The following is a 26271-nucleotide window of genomic DNA, read 5'->3' on the forward strand; positions in this document are numbered from 1 at the left end:
TTCGTGCCATGGAGGTGGATGAGTCAGCAACCCCACACACCTCCGTGGAGGTGGATGGGTCAATCCACCCCACCCACCTCCTATTTCCAAAAAGCATAGGAGAACCACCTTCCTGATCCAGGGAGAACCACTTTGGGGTCATGGTTACTCCCCTGTCAGGTCAGTTACGCATGATCTTAGCCAAAAGGCCGAGAAGCGATTATCACTCGAGTAAAACACCAGGTGGCGATAGTGATTGAGTTACACGGGCCTATCAAAGCTGTGTGAATCATAGAATCTTATAGTACAGAAGGAGGCCGTTCAGCCTGTCTTTCCCGTTCCGGCTCTTTAAAAGAGCTGACCAATTTAGTCCCACTCCATTTGAGACTGAGATGAGGAGAAACTTCTTCACTCAGAGGGTGGTGAATCTTTGGAATTCTCTACCCAAGAGGGCTGCGGAGGCTCAGTCGTTGAGTATATTCAAGACAGAGATCGATAGATTTTTTGATATTAGGGGAATCAAGGGATATGGGGACAGTGCAGGAAAGTGGAGTTGAGGTCGAAGATCAGCCGAGATCTCGTTGAATGGCGGATAGGCTCGAGGGGCCGACTGGCCGACGGCGACTCCTTATGTTCCTGATAACCCTGCAAATGAGTCCTCTTCAAGTCCATGTCCAATTGCCTTTTGAAAGTTCCTCTGGAATCTGATTCCAGCACACGTTCAGGCAGTGCCTGCCAGATCCTAGCAACTCTCTGTGGAAAAAAAATTCTCCTCGCTCTTTTGCCAGTTATTGTAAATCTCTGACCTCTGGTTACCGACCTACTTGCCAGAGGAAACTGTTTCTCCCCACTTACTCTCTCAAAACGCCTCGTAATTTTGAACACTGCTATTCGGTCTCCCCTTAGCCACCTCTGCTCTCGAATCTTGCAGCACAGAAGGAGGTCATTCAGCCCATCAAGCCTCTTCGAGCTATCCAATTAGCCCCACTCTTCCCCCATAGCCCTGAAAAGTTTTCCCCTTCAAGTATTTATCCAATTCTCTTTTTTGAAAGTTACTATTGAATCTGCTTCCGCTGCCCTTTTTAGGCAGTGCATTCCAGATCTTTACAGCTCACTGCATCACAGCTCCTCATCTTCCCTCTGCTTCATTACTGCATTAACAAACTTGGTGAATTCACTTCAGGTGAGCTGCAGGAATGTCTGATGCCATGCCCGGTCTGTTATATTCATCCGATGTTAACTGGAGTCCGGTGCAGTCTCTCAGCACTGCTGACAGACGGGAATGAGTGTAAGCGACTTATTATAGACCCCAAACGTTACACATTCAGCATTGCTCTGTAAGGCGAGCAATCCCAGCTCCTACGATCTCTTCACATAACCGAAGTCCGTCATCCTGGTCAACCTCCTCTCTACCCACTGCAAGGCCTTGATGTCCGTCCTGGTCGCGAGATGCCCAGAATCGGTATCCGTTTGTCCTTTTCTCAAGATTCTTTCACACTGGGAAGCCAAGCAGTAGATTGTCGAAGATATGTGAGCCAGAGACCGAGGTCAACGGTTGGGAAGCTGGGACTTGATCTGTTTCCGCGGCTGATTCACAGTACACTCTGTTCTGGACGTTTCTGCTTCTTAAGAGAAGACTGAGCGGTGGTGGGAGTGCTTGGGCTGTGTTGCGAGGCAGGGGAGAGATTGCAATGGGTACGTATTGCCGGACACTCAGTGTTTGTCGGGAGTATGTTGCTGGATTGACAATGTCACAATTTCTCATTTTGTTTCATACCGCAAAACAATATCAAGTTTCCTGTCACAAATTAATTGGAGAGAAAGTGTGTGTGTGTTTGTCACAATGCTTCGACATGTCCAAACTGCATTAGAGTTGCATGAATTGTTTCTTTGTTATTAAGCACTGGACCTCCTGCACGGTACACAGCGTACTGCCACCTACCGCGATTCTGACTCGTACAAGCATTTAATGAGAGTCTGGGGAGTGGGAGCGAGCAGGGGATCTGCTGTTGTCTTCGGTTCCCTACACAAACTCCGCTCCTCAGCTCTGGAACCCCATCCCTCTCCCTGCCAACTGCATGAGGCTCAACGAAACAGTTCACAATCTTGGTGTCGCATTTGACTCCAAGTTGAGCTTCTGACCACATGCTCCGTCACCAAGACCCCCTACTTCCACCTGTAACATCGCCCGACTCAGCCACTGCCTCAGCTCATCTGCTGAAACCCTCATCCATGCCTTTGTTACCTCTAGACTTGACCATTCCAACACAATCCTGGCCGGCATCTCATCCACCCTCAATAAACTTGAGCTCATACAAAACCTTGCTGCTAGTATCGCTCCTATGCTCGCTGACCTACATTGGCTCCCGGTCCTGCAACGCCCTAATTTTAAAAAATTCTCATCCTTATTTTCAAAACACTCCCCTCCCTATCTCTCGAATTTCCTCCAGCCCTACAACCCTCTGAAATATCTGCGTTCCTCCAATTCTGGCCTCTTGTGCTTTCACGATTTTAATCGCTCCACCATTGGCGGCCGTGCCTTCAGCTGCCTGAGCCCCAAGCTCTGGAATTCCCTCCCTAAACCTCTCCGCCTCTCTACCTCTTTCTCCTCCTTTACGACTATGTGGCCTGCCCAGCGGAGCTGATCGAGCGTGGTCAGTGCTTCAAGGCTGGGGATGTTGGCCTGGTCGAGGACACTAACGTTGGTGCACCTGACCTCCTAGGGGATTTGTAGGATCTTACGGAGGCATCGTTCGTGGTATTTCTCCAGCGACTTGAGGTGTCTACTGAGACATACAGGAGGCCGGGTATTACTATAGCCCTGTCGTGGAATGTAAGTCTGGTGAGAAGGCTGCGTTTCTGTCACAAGCAAAGCCGAGCTTCAGATTCCGGAATCGTTGCTACAACTGCGGAGGTGGTTTGAGGTGAAACTGCGTAACACCAATGCTGCAATTGTGGTGTAAATGCACCTTTACACGGGGAGATGTAAAGTCATTTGTTGCTGTCCCAATATGCTCTGTGGATTTAGAATGCTGAACTCGGGCGATGAAAGAGATGAGATCAGCCATGATAGTGAATGGTGGAGCAGGCTCGAGGGTCCAAATGGCCGACTCCTGCTCCTATTTCTTATGTTCTTATATAGATGAGGGTGTGATTAATGATTATCAACGAAGTGACTTTTTCAGTATACCCAAGCGATCGGCTTCCCTCAGTTAACTGGCTTAATGTGGAGGCGGGAGAAGGAGGAGATTCTTGTCTGACTGATTAATAGTGGGGCAACGTGGCTTTGGAGAGTGTAGGGTTAAATCAGTTCATCCGAGGAGCCCATTTTGAGGTGGCATTTTGAAGTATCCTTTTTTTCTGAAGTAGTTTACTGTGTGTAAAACGCCTCTAGATGTTACTGAGACACAATAAAGCACTACTTAAATACCAAGTCTTTCAAGTTTCAGTACATTGTCCTATTACTGAAAGCTGGCAGAAGTCAGTAGTCACATTGTCCATAAAGTAGACTTCATGGCCAGCACAGTAAGTTCTAACTATCTTGATAAATCTTTAGTGAACCTGTCCCTGGGATTCAATATTCTGCTGGTTCTTTTGATTGATCGAAACTCACTTTTTAAGCAGAGTTGATTCTTGCAATCGCCACCTGTATAACATGGTTTCCAGTGCTGGAATAGGTACTGGATTCTGTTTCTCAATTTTGTCCCATATAAACGTTTGTGAAATAAAATATCATTCTGTTCAACTCTTGATTTTCTAGTCGAGCAGGAACTGTCTGTCTTTCACTGTGGTTGGATTAAGACACTGAGCTTGTTTCGCTTGTGTGCTCTAATTTACAGGAATCTTTGCTTACCTGAACTACCATGTGCCTCGCACAAGGCGGGAGATCCTGGAAACTCTCATCAAGGGACTTCAGCGCCTCGAGTACAGAGGATACGACTCTGCTGGCAAGCACATCGCTTTTGGTTTACACGGGGGGGGGGGTGGGGGGGGCTATCCCACAGAGGCAGTGATGGCGGGGAGGGGAGGAGAGGAAAGAACAAAAGGGAAGGTCTGTGATAGAGTGGAAGGCAGAAGAAATTAAATGGCAAATGGGAGGGTGGTAGCAGGGCAAGCAAAGAGATGGATCTAGTGGAAAGGGTAACGGCAGCATCGTTACCAGCACCGCTGTCCGATTGTAATGGGAGCGCTGGTTGGATTCTGACATTTTTTAACTCCGTGACAAGCCAGTGAAGTGCTGAATGGAGGTGCTGCTGTTTCAGCTTTGTTCAAACCGTGTAGGAGGCAGAGGCAGAGGTCAGAGTGGGACAGAGAATTAACATGGCAAGCGACCGGAAGCATTTCCGTGCCCTTTCTAAACACGGGGCGTTCGAATGCATGCATTTCTTTCAAAGTGGGAGTGGCAGGCTTGGGGGCTGGGGGTCGTCACTCAACATAAGAGAATGCATTGAGCCAGAATCCGTTCAACCCAGCACTGAACGGGATTTAGATCCCGTGTAAACACTCGCAGCATTCCCATTGGAGCGCTGTCGGTCTGGCATTTATAGCAAATCGGAACCAAAGAGGTGAGCGTGGCTTTGGAAGAATTGAATAGCAATTACCATGTATGAGTTTAAAAAGGCGGATTTAAAACTGCTGGAAAGCTGTGCCCTTTGGTAATGGTGGCAGCACGAGATGACTGCGGAAAACTATTGCTGCTTTCAGCATGGCATATGGGTCCGCCCTGGCAGTGCCATTGTTTCGATCAGGAGAGCAAAGTATCGTTGCAATGGCCCTCAAACCCAGTTGATCAGAAGTGTTCCTGGGCGATGGCTATTTGCTAATTATCACATCAGAACACTTGAAGGGGAGGAAAGTGTAGGATGGGTGCTTTCTGTAAATGTTTTTCTTCACAATTTTCCACCACTCCATCTCTGTTTTATAGAAAGGTTTAGATTGACTTGTAAAAGAACTGGTTTCTCCACTACTGCACCACCCCAGTGCTGCTCCAGAGCATGCGTGAGGGGAACAATGGCAAGGGAGAGAGGGTGAAAGTGCTACTCAAGTCCAGCCTGCGAGCTTCCCCAGAGTGCTCAAATCCTGAGCAATGATACTCCACGCTGGGGAGGGAGGAGTGGCCAAGGGACTTCCCCCGATTGTTCAGACCCCAATCACCACTTGCCTCTCGTCAGCTCTTCGGGTTCAGCCGCTCCAGAATACGTTTCCTGCCGTGTTCTGAAAAGTGTCCTTTTGCTTGCCAGGTGTTGGAATCGATGGTGGAAATGACAAGAACTGGGAAAATAATGCGCATCAGATCCATCTGATCAAGAAGAGTGGGAAGGTCAAAGCGCTGGAGGACGAAATCGACAGTAGGTATTCTGGTACCTGAAGGGTGCTTGATTGTTTAGAGGGGATTTGAAGGGGAAACTTCTTCACCCAGATGGATGGTGGAGGTCTGGAACTCCCTGCCTGAAAGCATGGTAGAGGCAGAAATCCTCATCGCTTTTAAAAAGTACTTGGATGTGCACTTGAAGTGCCATAACCTACAGAGCTACGGACCAAGAGCTGGAAAGTGGGATTAGGCTGGATAGCTCTTTGTCGGCTGGCGTGGACAAGATGGGCCGATATGGCATCCTTCTGAAACTTCCCATCATTGCCTCGCTTGGTGGAGAGGCTTAATCGCCACAAAATGGCAGCTAACCCAGTATCATGAGCAGTATATAATGGGTACCGTTCACTCAACCACAAGTTTAACCCAACCAGCCCCAATGACAAACACATGTAAGGCATTGTGGATTAGATTGTCAATTGCTTTCACTCAGCGCCATCCTTTATAACGAAGTGGTTTGCTCTGATCCCCTGTGATGACAGTCATTCCTCGGGTCAGCCTTGCGCACCATTCTCATCGCTGGTCTCTAAGCAGCACTGGCTGCCGTCAGGGACGGGGCTTTCTGCGAGCAAAAGTCAGAAAGTAGCTCAAAAAAGGAACCACAGGCGGCAACAGAAAAGGCTAACACAGGCCCTTGCACTCTCGCTCGCTCACACATAAAATGGCAGTGATAAACAACGAGGCTCTTTATGTATCACTGGGGTTTAGATTGATGTCGTAGTTCCTAATTGCCATAATGATGCATTGCTCAGTCTGGCACTAAGACTGCTGAGCCATACTGACCAGAAATGTCCCATGTTTAGACCTGTGTCTGCGATTAAGAACATAATAAATAGGAGCAGGAGTAAGCCATTCGGCCCCTCGAGCCTGCTCCGCCGTTCAATAAGTTCATGGCCGATCTGATCTTGGCCTCAACTCCACTTTCCCGCCCGCTCCCCATAACCCTTGACTCCCTTATCGTTCAAGAATCCGTCTATCTCCGCCGTGAATATATTCAGTGACTCCGCCTACGTTAGCTTGTTGCAGCCAGGGTGGTACACCCTCTCCTAGTTTGGGGAGAGAGAAAGCAGCAGCCCCGGTCTCTCTCTCTCTCTCTCTCTCTCTCTCAAGTGTCACTAGTGTCAGCTGTGGCTCAGTGGGCAGCACTCTCGCCTCTGAGTCAGAAGGCTGAGAGTTCAAGTCCCACTCGAGGCTGACGCTCCCAGTGCAATGCTGAGGGAGTGCTGCATTGTCGGAGATGCCGTCTTTCGGATGAGATGTTAAACCGAGGCCCCGTCTGCTCACAAGTGGATGTAAAAGATCCCGTGGCACTATTTCAAAGAAGAGAAGTGGAGTTACCCCCGGTGTCCTGGCCAATATTTATCCCTCAATCAACATCATAAAAAAACAGATTATCTGGTTATTATCACATTGCTGTATGTGGGAGCTTGCTGTGCGCAAACTGGTTGCCGCGTTTCCTCCACTACAACAGTGACTACGCTCCAAAAGTACTTCATTGGCTGTACTTCATTCGCTTTGAGACGTCCGGTGGTCATGAAAGGCGCGATATAAATGCAAGTCTTTCTTTCTCTACCTGATCACTAACGGTTACCCTTTGGCGGAAAGCATCAGCTTTGAAGCCCTGCACGAATTTAATACCAGCGTTGTGTTCGCGCAGAAGAATGGTTACACGCCCACGACATCGAAGGAATGTCGGTGGCTCTGGCAGCCGGAGAGGATTACCGGGCTGGGATTCAGATTTTAAAGATTGCCAAAATGAATATGATTCTCATTACTAAAGGCGGAATTAAGTGGATTGTGTCTTGAGACAATTCATCGGAAAGCCCAAGCAGGATGTACATGTGATGATTAGGGGCATGTCACAGCGAAAAGCTCAAGGGAGAAGGGAATAAATTTTAACGTAGGGATATCTGGGAGTGATTGAGGAAGTAATCGAATGAAAAAAGACTTGCATAACAATGCATATGACAAATGCAAAGTTTACTTTGTTTATCTGAACCCGGAGCTTAGATTATAGCTCTAAATAGAAACATAGAAAATAGGTGCAGGAGTAGGCCATTCGGTCCTTCGAGCCTGCGCCACCATTCAATATGATCATGGCTGATCATTCCCTCAGTACCCCTTTCCTGCTTTCTCTCCGTACCCCTTGATCCCCTTAGCCATAAGGGCCATATCTAACTCCCTCTAGAATATATCCAATGAATTGGCATCAATAACTCTCTGCGGCAGGGAAGTCCACAGATTAACAACTCTCTGAGTGAAGAAGTTTCTCCTCATCTCAGTCCTAAATGGCCTACCCCTTATCCTAAGACACTGTCCCCTGGTTCTGGACTTCCCCAACATCGGGAACATTCTTCCCGCATCTAACCTGTCGAGTCCCGTCAGAATCTTATACGTTTCTATGAGATCCCCTCTCATCCTTCTAAACCCCAGTGAATACAGGCCCAGTTGATCCAGTCTCTCCTCATATGACAGTCCAGCCATCCCTGGAATCAGTCTGGTGAACCTTCGCTGCACTCCCTCAATAGCAAGAACGTCCTTCCTCGGATTAGGAGACCAAAACTGAACACACTATTCCAGGTGAGGCCTCACCAAGCCCCTGTACAACTGCAGCAAGACCTCCTGCTCCTATACTCAAATCCCCTAGCTATGAAGGCCAACATACCATTTGTCCTCTTCACCGCCTGCTGTACCTGCATGCCAACTTTCAATGACTGATGAACTATGACACCCAAGTCTTGTTGCACCTCTCCTTTTCCTAATCTGCCGCCATTCAGATAATCTGCCTTTGTGTTTTTGTCCCCAAAATGGATAACCTCACATTTATCCACATAATACTGCATCTGCCATCGATATAATACTGCTTTTGTTTTCTCCTCTGCGTTTTCGAGTTGAGTCCCCACAAAATCAACAAGAAGGCAGGCAGGCAGGAGACTTGGTCTCAGCCCTCTTTCAAAGCAAATAGGATCATTAATTATATTAGTCAGAAAATGTCGTGCTAAAACTAGTCTGCACTTGCCAGGCTGCACCTTGAGTACTGTGTTGGAGGCTTTGTTCGCATGCCAGACACGAGTCCCAAAGCAAGCCTTCTACTTGGAACTGCTACCTGGCAAGTGAGCCCCAGGTGGGCAGAGGAAACGTTTCAAGGACACCCTCAAAACCTCCCTGATAAAAATGTAACATCCCCACCGACACCGGGGAGTCCCTGGCCGAAGAGCATCTGGGAGGGTGCTGAGCACCTCGAGTCTTGTCGCCGAGAGCATGCAGAAACCAAGCGCAGGCAGCGGAAGGAGCATGCGGCAAACCAGACTCCCCACCCACCCTTTCCCTCAACCACTGTCTGTCCCACCTGTGACAGAGACTGTAATTCCTGTATTGGACTGTACAGCCACCTGAGAACTCACTTTGAGTGGAAGCAAGTCTTCCTCGATTTCGAGGGACTGCCTATGATGATGAGGTTTTAGTCACCAAGCCATAGGGTCACTGCTCCACCCACAGGGGGCAATGCAAATAAAAGCTCTCCAGCTGATCCCTAGCATCAAAGGATTGCGTTAAAAAACTTTGAGGGACAGTTTAGCAGTGAGCACGATATTAAAACGCATTGAAAAGAAAGAAAGACTTGGATTTATATAGCGCCTTTCAGAACCATCTGACATCTGGAAGCGCTTTATAGGTAATGAAGTACTGTTGGAGTGTAATCACTGTTGTAATGTGGGAAACGCAGCAGCTAATTTGAGCACAGCAAGCTCCCACAAACAGTAATGTGATAATGACCAGATAATCTGTTTTTATTGTGTTGTTGATGGGGTCAAACCAATGCCCTTTCTCTCTGCCACTCTGTGGCAAAACTCCAAACACCTTTATCTCCTGTTATTGCTCCTTCCCAATATTAGTTAATTATATTTAAGATACATCATTTCTTTTTTAAACTTATCATAAATCAAAGTGAAGTTTAGACCATGCAGAGTGGACAGTCCAGGTTAGATGTCTGAGACACCAACTTTGAAATGGTGATAGCAAGTGGAATTAAACAATCTCCAATATTGACACAGGGTATGAAATCTGATGAAGCACAAAATCTGAAACTAGCATCGATCCCTCTACACCATGGAGGCTGGGCTGGGACACCACACGACATAACCGCTCCAGTCAGAACCAATCTTCCAGGGCCTTTACCGAGTGATAAGCAACGTGGGTCACATTTTGCTAAAAAAAAACATCAGAGCCTGCCATTTGGAGAATGCCCCTCCGCTGTTTGAATTCAGTGAAGAACATCACCCCCCCCCCCCCCCCCCCCACACCTAGCTGATAGTCATTCAGATTGGTTCATTATACGTTGTCAGGCTTTCAACACTGACTCCGTCCCTCTCCCCAACTCCTGTCTGAGACTGAACCAGACTCTTCACAACCTCGGTGTCATATTTGACCCTGAAATGAGCTTTCGACCACATATCCGCAGCATAACTAAGACCGCCTATTTTCACCTCCGTAATATCGCCCGTCTCTGCCCTTGCCTCAGCTCATCCGCTGTTGAAACCTTCATCCATGCCTTTGTTAGCTCTAGACTTGACCATTCCAACACACTCCTGGCTGGACTCCCACATTCTACCCTACGTAAACTAGAGGTGATCCAAAACTCCGCTGCCCGTGTCCTAACTCGCACCAAGTCCCACTCACCCATCATCCACTGTGCTCGCTGACCTACATTGGCTCCCGGTTAAGCAACGCCTCGATTTCAAAATTCTCACCCTTATTTTCAAAATCCCTCCATGGCCTCGCCCCTCCCTATCTCTGTAATCTCCTCCAGCCTCTCAACACCCCGAGATGTCTACACTCCTCTAATTCTGTCCTCCTGAGCATCCCTGATTGTAATCGCTCCACCATTGGTGGCCGTGCCTTCTGTTGCCTGGGCTCCAAGCTCTGGAACTCCCTGCCTAAACCTCTCCGCTTCTCTTTCCTCCTTAAAACATATCTCTTTGAACAAGTTTTTGGTCACCTGCTCTAATATCTACTTATGCGGCTTGTTAAATTTTTAGCGCATAATAATCCTGAGAGAAGCGCCTTGGGATATTTCACTCTGTTAAAGGTGCTATGTAAATACAAGTTATGTGTCAGTTTTAACTGTATATAATTTTCATTCTCGAGTCAGATTTTGTTATCAGCGATGTCTGTTCGTATTAGTTGCCCTTCATATAGAAACATAGAAACATAGAAAATAGGTGCAGGAGTAGGCCATTCGGCCCTTCTAGCCTGCACCGCCATTCAATGAGTTCATGGCTGAACATGCAACTTCAGTACCCCTGCGATGGTCAGAACAGAGGCTTTAAGGTCATCACTGTGGGATTGTGGATGAATAATCTTTTGTTGATTATCGGACGTTTGATGTCCGGTAAGTTGCACACACTGGTTTTGACTGTCTCAATGCCTATTCATTTCCAGAGCAAGACTCCATAGATTTGGACATTGATTTTGAAGTGCATCTTGGCATTGCGCACACACGTTGGGCCACTCATGGAGTCCCCAGCTCCCTCAACAGCCATCCACACCGCTCCGACAAGAACAATGGTAAGTTTTGTCCTGAATCGGTAAATCATCCTTTTAGTAAACTCGATGCACCGCTACGACTGTTAATGTGAGAGCCCTGGGAAAATGGGAAGCTATGGCTTTGTCTCGATGAATCTTTCAAGATAACGCTACTAATGTTTCTGTATCCTGTGAGAGAAGCTCTATAATAATGTATTAAGACCGAGAGCCACTCCAAGATCAAATCAGGATGTCCTCCTCCATGGGTATGGTTAATGGACATACAGTCTCCCTTTCTCTTCAAACCTTTTTTCGTGCTTCTGTCTGTAGCCATACTCTAAATTCTTGCTGTGGACCACAAACTGTGTCCTTCAATGAAGCTAGCGCCAATGTTTCCCGTAACCTCTTTTTAGATTCACGTGCGCGAACTTTAACTTCGTATCACGCAGCTCTCTGCCGGTCCTGGTCTGTGTGGGACCGTTTGTGCGGCTTTTAGCGAACGTTGGCCAGCACGTGTCTCCTCCTATTATACTGACACTCGAACAACTCAACACCATCCAGGACAAAGCAGCCGGCTTGATCGGCACCCCCTCCACCACCTTCAATATTCACTCCCTCCACCACCGGCGCTCCATGGCTGCAGTGTGTACCATCTACAAGATGCACTGCAGCAACTGACCACGGCTTCTTCGACAGCACCTCCCAAACCCGCAACCTCTACCTCCTAGAAGGACAAGGGCAGCAGGCGCATGGGAACACCGCCACCTCCATGTTCCCCCTCCAAGTTGCACACTATCTCGACTTGGAAATATATCGGCTTTTCCTTCGTCGCTGGGTCAAAATCCTGCAACTCCCTCCCCAACAGCACTGTGGGAGCACCTTCACCACACGGACTGCAGCGGTTCAAGAAGGCCGCTCACCACCACCTTCTCAAGGGGCAATTAGTGATGGGTAATACATGCTGGCCTTGCCAGCGACGCCCACATCCCAGAAACGAATAAAAAAAAAAACTACAGTGCCCTCTTACTGGCAAATTCTTGTTTAAGATGAAAATGTGTTTTGACCAATGTGCTTCATGCAAAGTATTTAAGTTGGATTTGGGGATTGTTTAGCAGGAGAATTCTTATTAAGTAGTTTCTATCGTTCTGTATAAAAGTTATTTGTTTTACCTGTAAACTTTCAAATTCACCTATTCCGGATTCAGCTCCTCCTACTGGATTTTCACCATTCTGTTCAGAGTCTTGGACCGTCAGGCCGCCATGCCCTCTTGAACAGAGGTTGCAAGTGACAGGTGCCCAGCTCACCCAACCTTATCGGTATCAAAAAATACACTGAATGCAATGAATTGTCTTCACGTTAGGCTCTGAGCCCAATAAAAGGCCTCCGCTTAAAAAAAGAGATTTGTTCTTGAGATGTGGGCTGCAATGGCCGCGCAGCATTTCTGGCCCGTACCCGGTGCCCAGAGAGAATGGTAGTGGTGTACCGCCTTCTGTAGTCATTGCAGACCTTCTGAGGATGCTCCTCCCATGCTGTCTACCAGCCACAGAGTTGGGGATCCAGTTTCTTCGCTACAGTGAACTTATGATGGGACCAGTTTGGCTAATAGTTTGCAGGAGTGCAGCGAAGGTTCGCCAGACTGATTCCTGGGATGGCCGGACTGTCGCATGAGGAGAGATTGGATTGACTCGGCCTGCATTAACTCGAGTTCAGAAGAATGAGAGGGGATCTCATTGAAACGTATAAAATTCTGACTGGGTTGGATAGACTGGATGCGGGGAGGATGTTTCCCCGGGCTGGGAAGACTAGGACAAGTGGTCACAGTCTCAGGATACGGGGTAGGAAATTTAGGACCGAGATGAGGAGAAATGTTTTCACTCGGAGGGTGGCGAACCTGTGGAATTCTCTACCACAGAAGGCCGTGGAGGCCAAGTCACTGAATATATTTAAGAGGGAGATAGATAGATTTCTAGACACAAAAGGCATCAAGGGGTATGGAGAAAAAGCGGGAATATGGTGTTGAGCTAGAGGATCAGCCATGATCATATTGAATGGCGGTGCAGACTTGAAGGGCCGAATGGCCTACTACTGTTCCTATTATCTCTGTTTATATGAAATGTTTGTGGGGTGTCTGGTTGGCCGGATGAAGGTATATTGTGTGTTTCCTGATACAAAGAACATAAGAAATAGGAGCAGGGGTAGGCCATCTAGCCCCTTGAGCCTGCTCCGCCATTCAATAAAGATCATGGTTGATCTGATCTTGGCCTCAACTCCACTTCCCCCTTATTTCAGTGCTGGCAGCAACATCATCTACAAATTGGCAGATTGCACCAAAAAGCTAATCTGCCATTTTGGGATTGGCACAGAGCCATTTCCTGCAGAGAATCCAAGAATCTGTGTGGTGCCAAGCCTAAAGCTAAGCCAGGTAGCAATCTGCAGGGGGCAGGGCCTATCAGCCCCTTGAGCCTGTTCTGCCATTCGGTGAGATCATGGCTGAACTGTATCTTAACCCCCAATCCAGCTGCCTTGGATCCATATCCTTTTATACCCTTGGCCAGCAAAAGTCTATTGGTCTCCGATTTACAATTGAGCTGACAACTATTGTTTTCTGTGGAAGAGAATTCTACACTTCTGCCACCCTTTGCGTGAAGATGTGTTTTGTGAATTCTTTCCTGCATGCCCTGATTCTGATTTTAAGATTATCTCCATACCCTCGCCTCCCCCATCACCTGTAAAAGCTTCTCTCTATCCACCTGATCAATTCCTGTCAACATTCCAACACCTCAATGAACCTTGAACTTTCAATATTCCAGGCAATACAGGTCTAGTTCACATAATCTCTCCTCGTAATCTAACCCTTGGAGCCCTGATAACATTCTGGTGAATCTGCGCTGCATTCTTTCCAAGATCAATATAACCTGAGTGGTGCCCAGAACTGTACACAGTACTCCAGCTATAGTCTAACCAGGGCTTTGCATAGAACTTCCTCCCCTGTATATTCTAGCTGGCTAGTTATAAAGACTAATATTCCATTGGTCTTTTGGATTATTTGTACCTGACTACGACACTTTAGTGATCTGTGCACATGCAACCCTAAATCTCTTCGGTCCTCCACTGTTCCTAACTTTCCTTCATTTAAATACTACTCTGATCTATCCTATTTTTTGGTCCAAAATTATTGACCTCACACTTACCTGCATTGAAATCCATCTGCCACAGTTTTGCCCGCTCACATAATCTATCAATGTCCCTTTGTAATTTCATGCACTGTCTCCACTTGGTGTCAACGACAAACTTGTATGTATGGCTCTCTCTCATGTTTTCTAAATCATTAACAAATATCCATCATAGGCAATCTCTCGGAGTCGAGGAAGACTTGTTTCCACTCTTAACATTAGTCCTTAGGGGCTGAAAAGTCCAATATGAGAGCCACAGTTCCTGTTGAGGGAAAGGGAGGGTGGGACAGATTTGCTGCACATTCCTTCCGCTGCCTGCGCTTGGTTTCTGCATGCTCTCGGCGACGAGATCAAGGTGCTCAGCGCCCTCCCAGATGCACTTCCTCCACTTAGGGCGGCCTTGGGCCAGGGACTCCCAGGTGTCAGTGGGGATGTTGCACTTTACCAGGGAGGCTTTGAGGGTGTCCTTGTAACGTTTCCACTGCCCACCTTTGGCTCGCTTGCTGTGAAGGAGTTCCGAGTAGAGCACTTGCTTTGGGAGTCTGGTTTCTGGCATACGAACAATGTGGCCTGCCCAACGGAGCTGATCAAGTGTGGTCAGTGCTTCAATGCTGGGGATGTTGGCCTGGTCGAGGACGCTAATGTTGGTGCCTCTGTCCCTCCCAGGGGATTTGTAGGATCTTGTGGAGACATCGTTGGGGGTGTTTCTCCAGCGACTTGAGGTGTCTACTGTACATGGTCCATGTTTCTGAGCCAGACAGGAGGGCGCTTTTCAAGCACTCTTTTCCTCAGGCGGCCGAAGGCTGCACTGGCGCACTGGAGGCGGTGTTGGATCTCGTCGTCAATGCCTGCTCTTATTGTTAGGAGGCTCCCGAGATATGAAAAGTGGTCACGTTGTCCAGGGTCACGCCGTGGATCTAGATGACTGGGGGGTGGTGCTGTGTGGTGGAGGACCTTTGTCTTACTGATGTTTAGCGTAAGGCCCATGCTTTCACACCCCTCAGTAAATACGTTGACTATGTCCTGGAGTTCAGCCTCTGTATGTGCGCAGACGCAGCTGTCGTCTGTCTACTGTAGCTCGATGACAGGTTGGGGCAAATATACTGAATATATAAATACACGGTCTTTAAATTGTCCAGATGAGCAGAAATTTTCTCCAATTGAATATTAGGAAGACCGAAGCCATTGCTTTCGGTTTCCGCCACAAACTCCTCTCCCCAACTTCTGTCTGAGGCTGAACCAGACTGTTCGCAACCTTGGTGTTGTATTAGATCCTGCAATGAGCTTCCAATCACACATTCGCAGCATAACTAAGACGGTCTATTTCCACCTCTGTAACACCGCCTGTCTCCGCCCTTGCCTCAGCTCATCTGTTGCTGAAGCCCTCATCCATGCCTTTATTACCTCTAAACTTCACTATTCCAACGCACTCCGGGCTGGTCTTCCACATTCTACCCCTCGTAAACTAGAGGTGATCCAAAACTCGACAGTCCATGTCCTAACTCGCACCAAGTCCCGCTCATCCATCACACCTGTGCTCGCTGACCTACATTGGCTTTCGATTAAGCACTGCGTCGATTTCAAAATTCTCATCCTTATTTTCAAATCCCTCCATGGCCTCGTCTCTCCCTATCTCTGTAATCTCCTCCAGCCCCACAACCCCCCCCCCCCCCCGGAGATGTCTGCGCTCCTCTAATTCTGCCCTCTTGAGCACCCCTGATTATTAATTGCTCAACCATCGGTGGCCGTGCCTTCCGTTGCTTGGGGCCCAAGCTCTGAAACTCCCTCCATAAACCTCTCCGCCTCTCCACTTCTCTTTCCTCCTTTAAGATGCTCCTTTTTGACCAAGCTTTTGGACACCTGTGCTGATTTCTACTTATGCGGCTCGGTGTCAAATTTTTATTCGTAATGCTCCTGTGAAGTGCCTTGGGACGTTTCACTACATTAAAGGCGCTATATAAATACAAGTTGTCATTCCCGTTGAATAGTTGAGGCTCCGTTACAGATCCTTGTGAGACACCAGTATTCCCTTCCTTCCAACTCAAATACATACCCATTATCTCTGTTCTCGCTCTTCTAGCACCTCACCAATCTCCTAACGAGGTCAATAATTTGCCTTCAATTCCATGAGCTTTAATTTTAGCTAACAGTCTCTTATGTGGAACCTTATCGAATGCCTTCTGGAATTCCATATAAACTACATCCCTAGACATTCTCCTGTCTACTACTACAGTTACTTCCTCAAAAAATTCCATTAGGTTCGTTTGACATGATCTTACCCGTCCACAAATCCATAATAAAAAAGAGAAAATGCTGGAAATACTCAGCGGGCCAGGCAGCATCTGTGGTAAGAGAAACAGAGTTAACGTTTCAGGCCGGCGATCCTTCGTCACAACTAGAAAAAGTTAGAGATGTAACAGGTGTTTAAGCAAGGGAAAGGGGGGAGGGAAGGAAGGAACAAAAGGGAGGGTCTGTGACAGGATGGGAGGCGAGAGAGATTAAATGACAAAAGGGACAAAACTGGACTTTATTCAGTTCTGACGAAGGATTGTCGAGCTGGAACGTGTTAACTCTGTTTCTCTCCACAGCTGCTGCCCGACCCGCTGCATATTTCCATCATTTTCTGTTTTTATTTCAGATTCCAGCATCTGCAGTATTTTGCTTTACAAATCCATGTTGTCTCTCTCTAACCAGCCTAAAGTTCTCCAAGTGCTCAGTCACTCTGTCCTTAATTATAGATTCCAGTCATCATCATAGGCAGTTCCTCGAAATCGAGGAAGACTTGCTTCCACTCTCAAAGTGAGTTCTCAGGTGACTGAACAGTCCAATATGGGAATTACAGTCTCTGTCACAGGTGGGACAGACAGTGGTTGAAGGAAAGGGTGGGTGGGGAGTCTGGTTTGCCGCACGCTCCTTCCGCTGTCTGCGCTTGGTTTCTGCATGCTCTCAGCGATGAGACTCGAGGTGCTCAGCGCCCTCCCGGATGCTCTTCCTCCACTTAGGGCGGTCTTGGGCTCGGGACTCCCAGGTGTCAGTGGGGATGTTGCATTTTATCAGGAAGGCTTTGATTCCACTAACTGCCCCACAACAGATGTTGGACTAACAGGTTTTATCATTCCCTGGTGTCTCTCTCTCTCTCTCTCTCTCTCTCTCTCTCTCTCTCTCTCTCTCTCTCTCTCTCTCTCACTTAAATAACAGAGTTAACAGCATGATGCTTTTATTCTTTATTTTCAGAGTTCATCGTTATCCACAATGGCATCATCACAAACTACAAAGACCTGAAGAAATTCCTGGTGCGTATATATACATATAAAAAATTATTTGCAGGCGTGGCGTTTTGTTGTTCTTTGTTGACAGAGAGAGAGAGTACAAATAAATTTAAATACAGCCCCCATTACTTACATTGTCCCCGCTTATCCCGGACAGCCGACTGTATTGGGCAGACAGCGCAAACCATTTGTCGTCATCATTGGCATCAGTTACGAGGGCGCTGCTTAAACCGTATTAAGCGGACAGCTTCTATCGAGCAGTTTCCCTGTCCAATAAACATTAGTAACCAACCTGCCACAGTTCTTGATAAAACAATTTTGATTGAAACGGGGGGCTATTGGGAATGTGTTACTATTTCCTTCCGATTCAGGAGCTGGCTTTCCGACAAAGGCTTGGCTGAGTCACGAACTACCCCTGTGGCTTGTTCTAACAACTCTCCGAAAACAAATCTTACTTTCCATGAGAGGATGCGAAATGCCCCCACGCTTATTTCTGAATGTAAGCGGCGCGCCTGTTCACATACCTTCTTGAAGCTGAGGTGAATGACCTTCCCAGTGGTCCCAATATGGTCATTGAGATGTCGAATATCACAACAGCCAGGTGGCAACACTGCTTCTGTGGCTCAGTGGGCAGGACGCTCGCCTCTGAATCAGAAGGTTGTGGGTTCAAGTCTCACTCCAGGAACTTGAGCACATAAATCTAGGCTGACACTTCCAGTGCAGTGCTGAGGGAGCGCTGCACTGTCGGAGGTGCCGTCTTTCGGATGAGACCTTAAACCGAGGACCCGTCTGCTCTCAAGTGGATGTAAAAGATCCCATGCCACTATTTTGAGGAAGAGCAGGGGAGTTATCCCCGGTGTCCTGGTCAATATCTGTCCTTCAATCAGCATAACAAAAAACATTATCTGGTCATTGTCACATTGCTGTTTGTGGGAGCTTGCTGTGCGCAAATTGGCTGCTGCATTTCCCACATTACAACAGTGACTGCCATCCAAAAGTACTTCATTGGCTGTAAAGTGCTTTGGGACGTTCGGTGCTCGTGAAAGGCGCTATATAAATGCAAGTCTTCTAATCTTCACTCTGCATTTGGCCTCCACTTGGCATCACCTATTGCAGCATAGGCCAGATTAGGATCCCAGCAGAGAGGGGATTGTCCTGCGATCGTTCACCCTTTGGTGTGATACATTGATGCTGCACTGCACCGTGCTGTCTGGCAATCTGTGTTTATTGACCAGTGTTTTAATTTAATGGGGAGAAAATCGCTATGTTCCTGCAGCAGCCGGCAAAGACGCAACTGCGATGCAATATACGCCGTTTATTTCCGCCACCCAGTTGCAATAGCTGTGTTGCTGATTGAGTATTTAGTGTCCGTTTATTTTGAGGCATCTCTCTGTTTTTTGCAGGAAAGCAAAGGTTACGAATTTGAATCCGACACTGACACCGAGTCGATTGCAAAGCTGGTCAAGTACATGTACGACAACCGTGAAAATGACGATATCAGCTTTGCCACCCTCGTGGAGAGGGTCATTCAACAACTGGTAATATTTTAGACTGTGAACGTTATTTTTCCTTGTAACTTAAAAGCAAAGATTAACATGCATAGTAATGGTTCGGGCATGAGAAATTTAAATCACTTATTTTTTTAAAGCAAGAGGGAACACATTACCAGCAGAGGTAGTGAATAGCAAATCACCTCGGGGCTTATAAAAAGTCTGGCTGAATTCCAGTTTGGAAGTGTAATACAGGGTTATTAGTTGTACAACCAGTAAGGGGTCTTTCGGGAGGTTGGAAGGGTAGGTTAGACAGATAAATGCACTTCCAAACAAGAATTCATCCAGATCTTTTATAAGTCCCAATGTGATTTGCTATTTCACTACCTCTGCTGGTAAAATGTTCCCTCTTGCTTTAAAACAAAAAGTGATCTGGATTGCTTATGTTCCTTTGAAGCTCCTGGCACCCTATGCCAAACGTACTTCAAGCTTAATCTCCTGCGGCATTTATTGCAGATAAAACTTTTTTTCCCCCCTCACGCTCACTTGCCGTCTCTCAGCTTCTCCAACTGCGCCATCAAAGGAATATATATTTTTTTTAAATCGCTGTTTTTCTGGGAAAGAATTGTCCTGAGGCATGGGCTAAAGTTGGGCGCTGGATCGTGTTGCCCAGGGAGATGGGCTGTCCCTGTTCTGCCGTTCTCACCCTCGTCGCACGACTGCCCAGTCTCTTTCTCTTTTGGCTGAGATGTTAAACTTACAGTGTCAGCCTTGGCTCAGTGGGTTCAAGTCCCACGCCAGAGACTTGAGCTCATAAATCTAGGCTGACACTCCCAGTGCAGTGCTGAGGGAGTGCCACACTGTTGGAGGTGCCGTCTTTCAGGTGAGACGTTAAACCGAGGCTCCGTCTGCCCTTTCAGGTGGACGTAAAAGATCCCATGGCACTATTTCGAAGAAGAGCAGGGGAGTTATCCCCCGTGTCCTGGGGCAAATATTTATCCCTCAATCAACATAACAAAAACAGATTATCTGGTCATTATCACATTGCTGCTTGTGGGAGCTTGCTGTGCGCAAATGAGCTGCTGCATTTCCTACATTGCAACAGTGACTGCACTCCAAAAAATACTTCATTGGCTGTAAAGCGCTTTGAGATGCCCTGTGGTCGTGAAAGGCGCTATATAAATGCAAGTCTTTTTAAACTTTTTTTTTTAAGTTGCAATTTCTTAGATCAAATTATTGAAACAATTTAAAATGACCACAATCATGGCCTTTCTTTTGCTCCCCAAACTCCATCTCGTGTTGTAACTGTGTCCAGATACCATCCACCTGTCGTAATGGAGTCGGGATATTGGGCAGCGAAGGTTAACTCCAAGAACTGTGTGCATGAATAGGGTTTTTTTCAAAACTGATTGTAAATGGTGACCTTTCTAAAATCAGAAAATCTAATACATGTAATGACCTGGTTTAAAAGTTTCGCGCACAGCTTTACAAATGATTAGCTGTGGCTCAATGGGTAGTGCGCTCATCTGTGAACCGGAAGGTTGTGCGTTCTTGCCCCACTCCAGAGACTTGAGCACACAAATCTAGGTTAACACTTCGGTGTGCTACAATGGAGTACTACATGGTCAGAGGTGCCATCTTTTGGCTGAGATATTAAACCAAAGATCCGTCTGCTGGCTCAGGTGAACATAAAAGATAGCAGGGCACTATTCAAGAAAACCAAAGTTGTTCTGCCGGTGTCCTGGCCAATGTTTACCCTTCAATCAAGAACACCAAATCAGATTAATTAATCATTCCTCTCATTGATGTTTGTGGGACCTCACTGTGCATAAATTCACTGCTGTATTTTCCTACAAAATAACATTTAAAAAATGCTTTGGGTCATCCTGAGGATGTAAAAGGCGCTACCTAAAGAAAGAAAGACTTGCGTTTATATAGTGCCTTTCACGGATGGCTCAAAGCGCTTTACAGCCAATGAAGTATTTTGGAGTGTAGTCACTTTTGGCGGTAACACGGCAGCCAAATTGCACACAGCAAGCTCCCACAACAACAATGTGATAAATGACCAGATAATCTGTTCTCGTTATATTGATTGAGGGATAAATATTGGCCCCAGGGCACCGGGGAGAACTTCCCTGCTCTTCTTCGAAATAGTGCCATGGGATCTTTTACGTTCACTTGAGACAGCAGACGTTTAACGTCTCATCCGAAAGACGGCACCTCCGACAGTGCAGCGCTCCCTCAGCAATGCACTGGGGTGTCAGCCTAGATTTTGATGCTGTAATTCCTGGAGTGGGACTTGAACCCACGACCTTCTGACTCGGAGGCAAGTCTGCTAGCCACTGAGCCACAGCTCTCGGGTGAATGTAAAAGATCCCAAGGCACTATTTCGAAGAAGCGCAGGGGAGTTCTCCGGTGTCCTGGGGCCAATATTTATTCCTCAATCAACACAACAAAAAAAGAGACTCTCTGGCCATTATCACATTGCTGTTTGTGTGAGCTCGCTGTGCTCAAATTGGCTGCAGCGTTTCCTGCATTACAACAGTGACTGCATTCCAAAAAATAACTTAATTGGCTGTAAAGCGCTTTGAGACGTTGGGTGGTTGTGAAAGGCACTATATAAATGCTCGATTTTCTTTTTATGATTTGCAAGCCATGAAAGGGGTATTTGTATTGTCAGTTCATTTGTGAGCAGAGAAGCTGTTTCGGCACCCACCGTGAGTTTATCTGCTGTGCGTTGAAATATTTATTTTACACACACTATCTGCATGCACGTAGTGAGCTCTGGCGCAGTTAGTTAAAATTGAGCTGGCAATGCAATGTGCCCTCGGGTGTTGGCTTGTAAAATTTGAGAGTTGCCGAGTCCTTCTGACGTAAAACTCCAATGATGTCAGAGAACCTTCACGTGAAAGTAGCCAGTTTGCGCTGCAGCCGGACCACAATCAGAAGTCTCTGTTTTCATTATATTCTAAGTGCAGCGCAGCAGTGCTGGGTGAGCGCAGAGCACTAATCCAACGTCTGGGATTCATCTAAATATTCATGAACTGCTTGAACTTTCCCTCGTGAGGTTTGCGATGAGATCAGAGCCCCTCGATTGGAATGCTGCCCTGCCCTGATCCGAGACGCTTCCCCCCCCCCCCCCCCCAATGTTGCTTGGGTACTGTGTCCGTTATGACGTGAGCACAAAGCAGAGTTTAACAAACAGCAACAGCACCACCCAAAACCTCCTGCCTGACCCAATTAGTCCCTCGGGGAGGATATTATCATCTGGGCTTCACCCTTTTGGGTGTAACATTTATCAAACTTGGAACGGCCAAGAGGAAAAGTGCAGGGCTTCACTGCATGAGCCAGTTGCTGTGTTTGGTTACGAGTGCGATGCTCCACTTGCGTTTTGTCCTGATCCTAGCATGTGCTTTGTTTTCTAGGAAGGGGCTTTTGCTCTGGTGCTGAAGAGTATCCACTACCCAGGTGAAGCTGTCTGCACAAGGTATGTCGATCGGCGGGCGCTCTACTTACCTCTCCTGTTTCGCGATACGGGCACTAGGACAGATTCTGCACATGCTACTGGGGGGGGGGGGGGAAGGAAGGAAAAGAGAAGGCACGGGGAGCAATGTTTGCCTTGAGTTGCACGGCAGCGCAGCAGTCTGGAGGTTCCACACCATCGGCTCAGTGGCTTTTAAAACGTAAATTTGAATGGGCCGCTCGGCCCATAAAAGGGACCACGCACCCCAAAGAAAATTAGCGGGAACATTGGGAGTTATAGATTGAAAGAAAGACTTGGATTTTTGTAGCGCCTTTCATGACCACCGGACGCGTCTCAAAGCACTTTACAGCCAGTGAAGTACTTTTGGAGTGCAGTCACTGTTGTAATGTAGGAAACGCGGCAGCCAATTTGCGCACAGCAAGCTCCCACAAACAGCAATGTGATGACCAGATAATCTGTTGATTTGAAGGATAAATATTGGCCCAGGACACCGGGGATAACTCCCCCTGCTGCTCATCTTCGAAATAGTGCCTTGGGATCTTTTATGTCCACTTGAGACAGCAGACGTCTAACGTCTCATCTCTGACAGTGCTCTGCTCCCTCAGCACTGTGCGGGAGTGTCGGCCTTGATTTTTGTGCTCAAGTTCCTGAAGTGGGACTTGAACCCACAACCTTCTGACTCGGAGGCGAGAGTGCTATCCACTGAGCCACAGCTTATAGCTAATGTTACAGTGGAAGGTATTTAAGTGTATTTGGCTAGAAAGATGAATGTGGTTCGACAGCTGACAAATCCACTGGACCTCCATGCACCTCAGCCTGAAATGAGCAAGCTGTCGAGAATCGGTTCTCAATACTACACACAGCACTACAGGAAAGGGTGGAAGGCAAGAAAAGGGGAAAAAAAGCTTTGAAATAAATGAATTGCAGACATTTGGGTGGAAAACAAACTGAGAGAAGAGAAGCCATACTATAAAATAATTTTTTTTTTAAATGTTGAGATTATCAAAGTCTGCTGTCATGTATTCAACCAGCATTGTAACCCATGTATAATCTGACCTAAGTTGTACACCGTGAGAACACTGACCACTAGGTGGGAGACACTCCTAACCTGGACCTTCAGGTATAAAAGGGGAAGCTCCACCTTCATCACTTAGTGCTAAGGAATAAAGGACAGGTCACAGACTGACCTCTCAAGAATGGGCCTCGTGTGCATTTATACTGAATAGTAAGGACCTATCATCTGCCAAGACCATTGTTACTGAAAATAATGATCGAAATATGTTAGTTTTATTGGAGAAAAGTTTATATTTTTAGTTCAGGATTTGTCTTGAAAGAAAATGGATCAGGATTTATGTTGATGTCGACCGTTTTATCGTGACAGTTGAACTGCCCTTGAGTTATCCGACATAACCTGACTCAAATTAGGAAGGGAGCTGCTTGCAGTGTGGCCATTGGGAGGCATGGATTGCAACATCAGCTCAACATCTGCTCAATGCTTACTGTAGCATACTGTCAGGAAAGGGGACAAAGACTGTCGAGGGGATCGGGCTTGGAGCAGCTGTGGCTCGCTCAGATAACCAAAGAAGAAAGAGTTGCATTTATATAGCGCCTTTCATGACCATCGGACATCTCAAAGCCCTTTACAGCCAATGAAGTACTTTTTGGAGTGTGGTCACTGTTGTAATGTGGGAAACGCGGCAGCCAATTTGTGCACAGCAAGCTCCCAGAAACAGCAATGTGATCATGACCAGATCGTCTGCTTTTTTAGTGATGTTGGTTGAGGAATAACTCCCCCTGCTCTTCTTTGAAATAGTGCCATGGGATCTTTTACGTCCACCTGAGAGGGCAGACAGGGCTCGGTTTAACGTCTCATCCGAAAGACGGCACCTCCGACAGTACAGCACTCCTTCAGCACTGCACTGGAGTGTCGGCCTAGATTTTTGTGCTCCAGTTCCTGGAGTGGGACGCGAAGTCACAACCTTCTGACTCGAAGGCGAGAGTGCCACAGCTCAATCAAGGGCTGAACATTGTCACAGTTTGATGTCAGTGTTGACAGCAACGACTTAATTCAAAGATGAGGTGAACTTATCAACACAATTATCACAAATAACACAGGTTTCAGAATCACAACAACCTGTCAATGGCTTGGTTCAACTTAATGTAGCTTGGTGGTAATAATATCAAACATTCTTTGGCAATTTCTCTGTATAACAAGGTGATACCTAGCAATCAAGCACTTCCTATTTAAGTCTGTGATACCAGTGTGACGACATTTGACCCCTTTGATCAAGCAGTCTAATTGCTATTTGTGCGTGCCTGTTTGACCTCTGGTACAATTTTGGGTAGGTTGCCCTGTTTTTTTTTAGTTGGCAGGCGTCCTCTTTTCGCAATGTTAGTTATCTCCTTGCATGCACTTAGAATGCTACGTTATGGGCCCACAGTTCATCTCTGAACAAAACAAATGAGAGGAGAGTAGCTGTTTTTCCCAATTAACTACCCGCAAACACAATTGTGGGCTTTGAAAAGTGCAGGTTCCAAGAAAATGATTTTGCTAGTGAGTTGGTATTTACAGAGTATTTTTTGTTCAGAGGATATTAACTTGTCTTTTGTGCTTCTACTAACTCATACAAGCTGAATTATTGTTCCACAGTTCTACCTTTGATCTGCACACTTTTATCAACATTTTCCCACCATACGCCTGCGCTTGTCGTCATCTGATTTTTTTTTTTGTTTTGCTCCTTATTTTTACCTCTGATATCTGAGACCAAAAACCTCCTCTTAAGTCCTTCAGAAATAAAGCATTTCTTGAGGCAGCCTAACTAGTTGCCATTCTCCATCGCAGCTAGTATTCTAATTAAAGTTTCACAAACGCATCTGCACTTAATTAGCGAGGGTAACAATGAAGGGGCCTTTGTTTGACCAAACCCTTGGCTTAAAGCTACTCTTTGGTTCGTGGTAAGATTCCAATTAAAGCCTTCCACGATTAAACTAACTTCTCCCTGCATTTAATTAAAAGTTAACAGGATACATTTTCATGTTGGTGGAACTGCAAGTTCCGAGATAGCTGACTGAGAGGCCAGGGAACCTCCTGTGGCTGATCAGTGCCACTTAGCTCATCTCTTTCAGCTTAAATGAAGTTCACGTGCCAATTTGCCTTGTAGTATCAAAATAATGTGCAGCAGTTAACCCTAAAACGCTGGAAATTCGACAGCTTGTCCAGTCTTGTTCAGTAACCATGCCAAACAGTGCTGGTACACCGATTTTGGTTGTAGATTCTTAATATATTTTGAAGTTAGCAGGGAGCACAGATGATATCCTCCATATTTTAATACTCGCGATCTAATTCCCTAATGCGTTAAGAACATAAGAAATCAGAGCAGGAGTAGGCCATACGGCTCCTCGAACCTGCTCCGCCATTTAATGCGATCATGGTCTGATCTTGGGCTCAGCTCCACTTCCCTGCCCGCTCCCCATAACTCTTCACTCCCTTATCTTGCACAAATCTGTCCATCTCCACCTTAAAATGTCCCAGCTTCCACAGCTCTCCGGGGCAGAGAATTCCACAGACTTGCGATCCTCTGAGAAGAAAGTTCTCCTCATCTCAGTTCAAAACGGGCGGCCCCTTATTCTTAAACAGTGTCCCCTAGTTGTAGATTCCCCCACGAGGGGAAATATCCTCTCTGCGTCTACTTTGTCGAGCCCCCTCAGTATCTTATATGTTTCAATAAGATCAGCTCTCATTCTTCTAAACACCAATGAGTATAGGCCCAACCTGCTCAACCTTTCCTCATATGACAACCTCCTCATCTCAGGAGTCAACCCAATGAACCTTCTCTGAATTGCCTCCAATGTAAGTATATCCCTTCTTAAATAAGGAGACCAAAACTTTACGCAGTACTCTAGGCATTCATTGTATTATATATAATTGTATATACTATTACGGTTTTTAATGGGACGTCAAATTAGTTCCACCATGATTGAAGCC

The 26271-nt window shown here is 46.7% G+C and overlaps 1 protein-coding gene and 1 non-coding gene across 3 annotated transcripts in view; one reads left to right on the plus strand and one right to left on the minus strand.

Moving 5' to 3' along the window:
• Window positions 1-26271, plus strand: part of LOC139235026 (glutamine--fructose-6-phosphate aminotransferase [isomerizing] 1) — a 104258-nt gene that overhangs the window by 10311 nt on the left and 67676 nt on the right. For both annotated transcript variants that reach the window (XM_070866119.1, XM_070866120.1), the window contains exons 2-7: window positions 3819-3926; window positions 5220-5327; window positions 10787-10912; window positions 17278-17336; window positions 18716-18850; window positions 22228-22289. In XM_070866119.1, coding sequence (XP_070722220.1) covers window positions 3819-3926; window positions 5220-5327; window positions 10787-10912; window positions 17278-17336; window positions 18716-18850; window positions 22228-22289 — 598 coding nt within the window. The remainder of the gene's footprint in view (window positions 1-3818; window positions 3927-5219; window positions 5328-10786; window positions 10913-17277; window positions 17337-18715; window positions 18851-22227; window positions 22290-26271) is intronic.
• On the minus strand, window positions 4-200 carry LOC139235208 (U2 spliceosomal RNA). The gene has a single exon (XR_011588434.1). It is a non-coding gene; the product is annotated as a U2 spliceosomal RNA (small nuclear RNA).

Source organism: Pristiophorus japonicus, chromosome 22 (genome assembly GCF_044704955.1).
Source record: "Pristiophorus japonicus isolate sPriJap1 chromosome 22, sPriJap1.hap1, whole genome shotgun sequence".
In the NCBI taxonomy this organism is placed as follows: Eukaryota; Metazoa; Chordata; class Chondrichthyes; family Pristiophoridae; genus Pristiophorus; species Pristiophorus japonicus.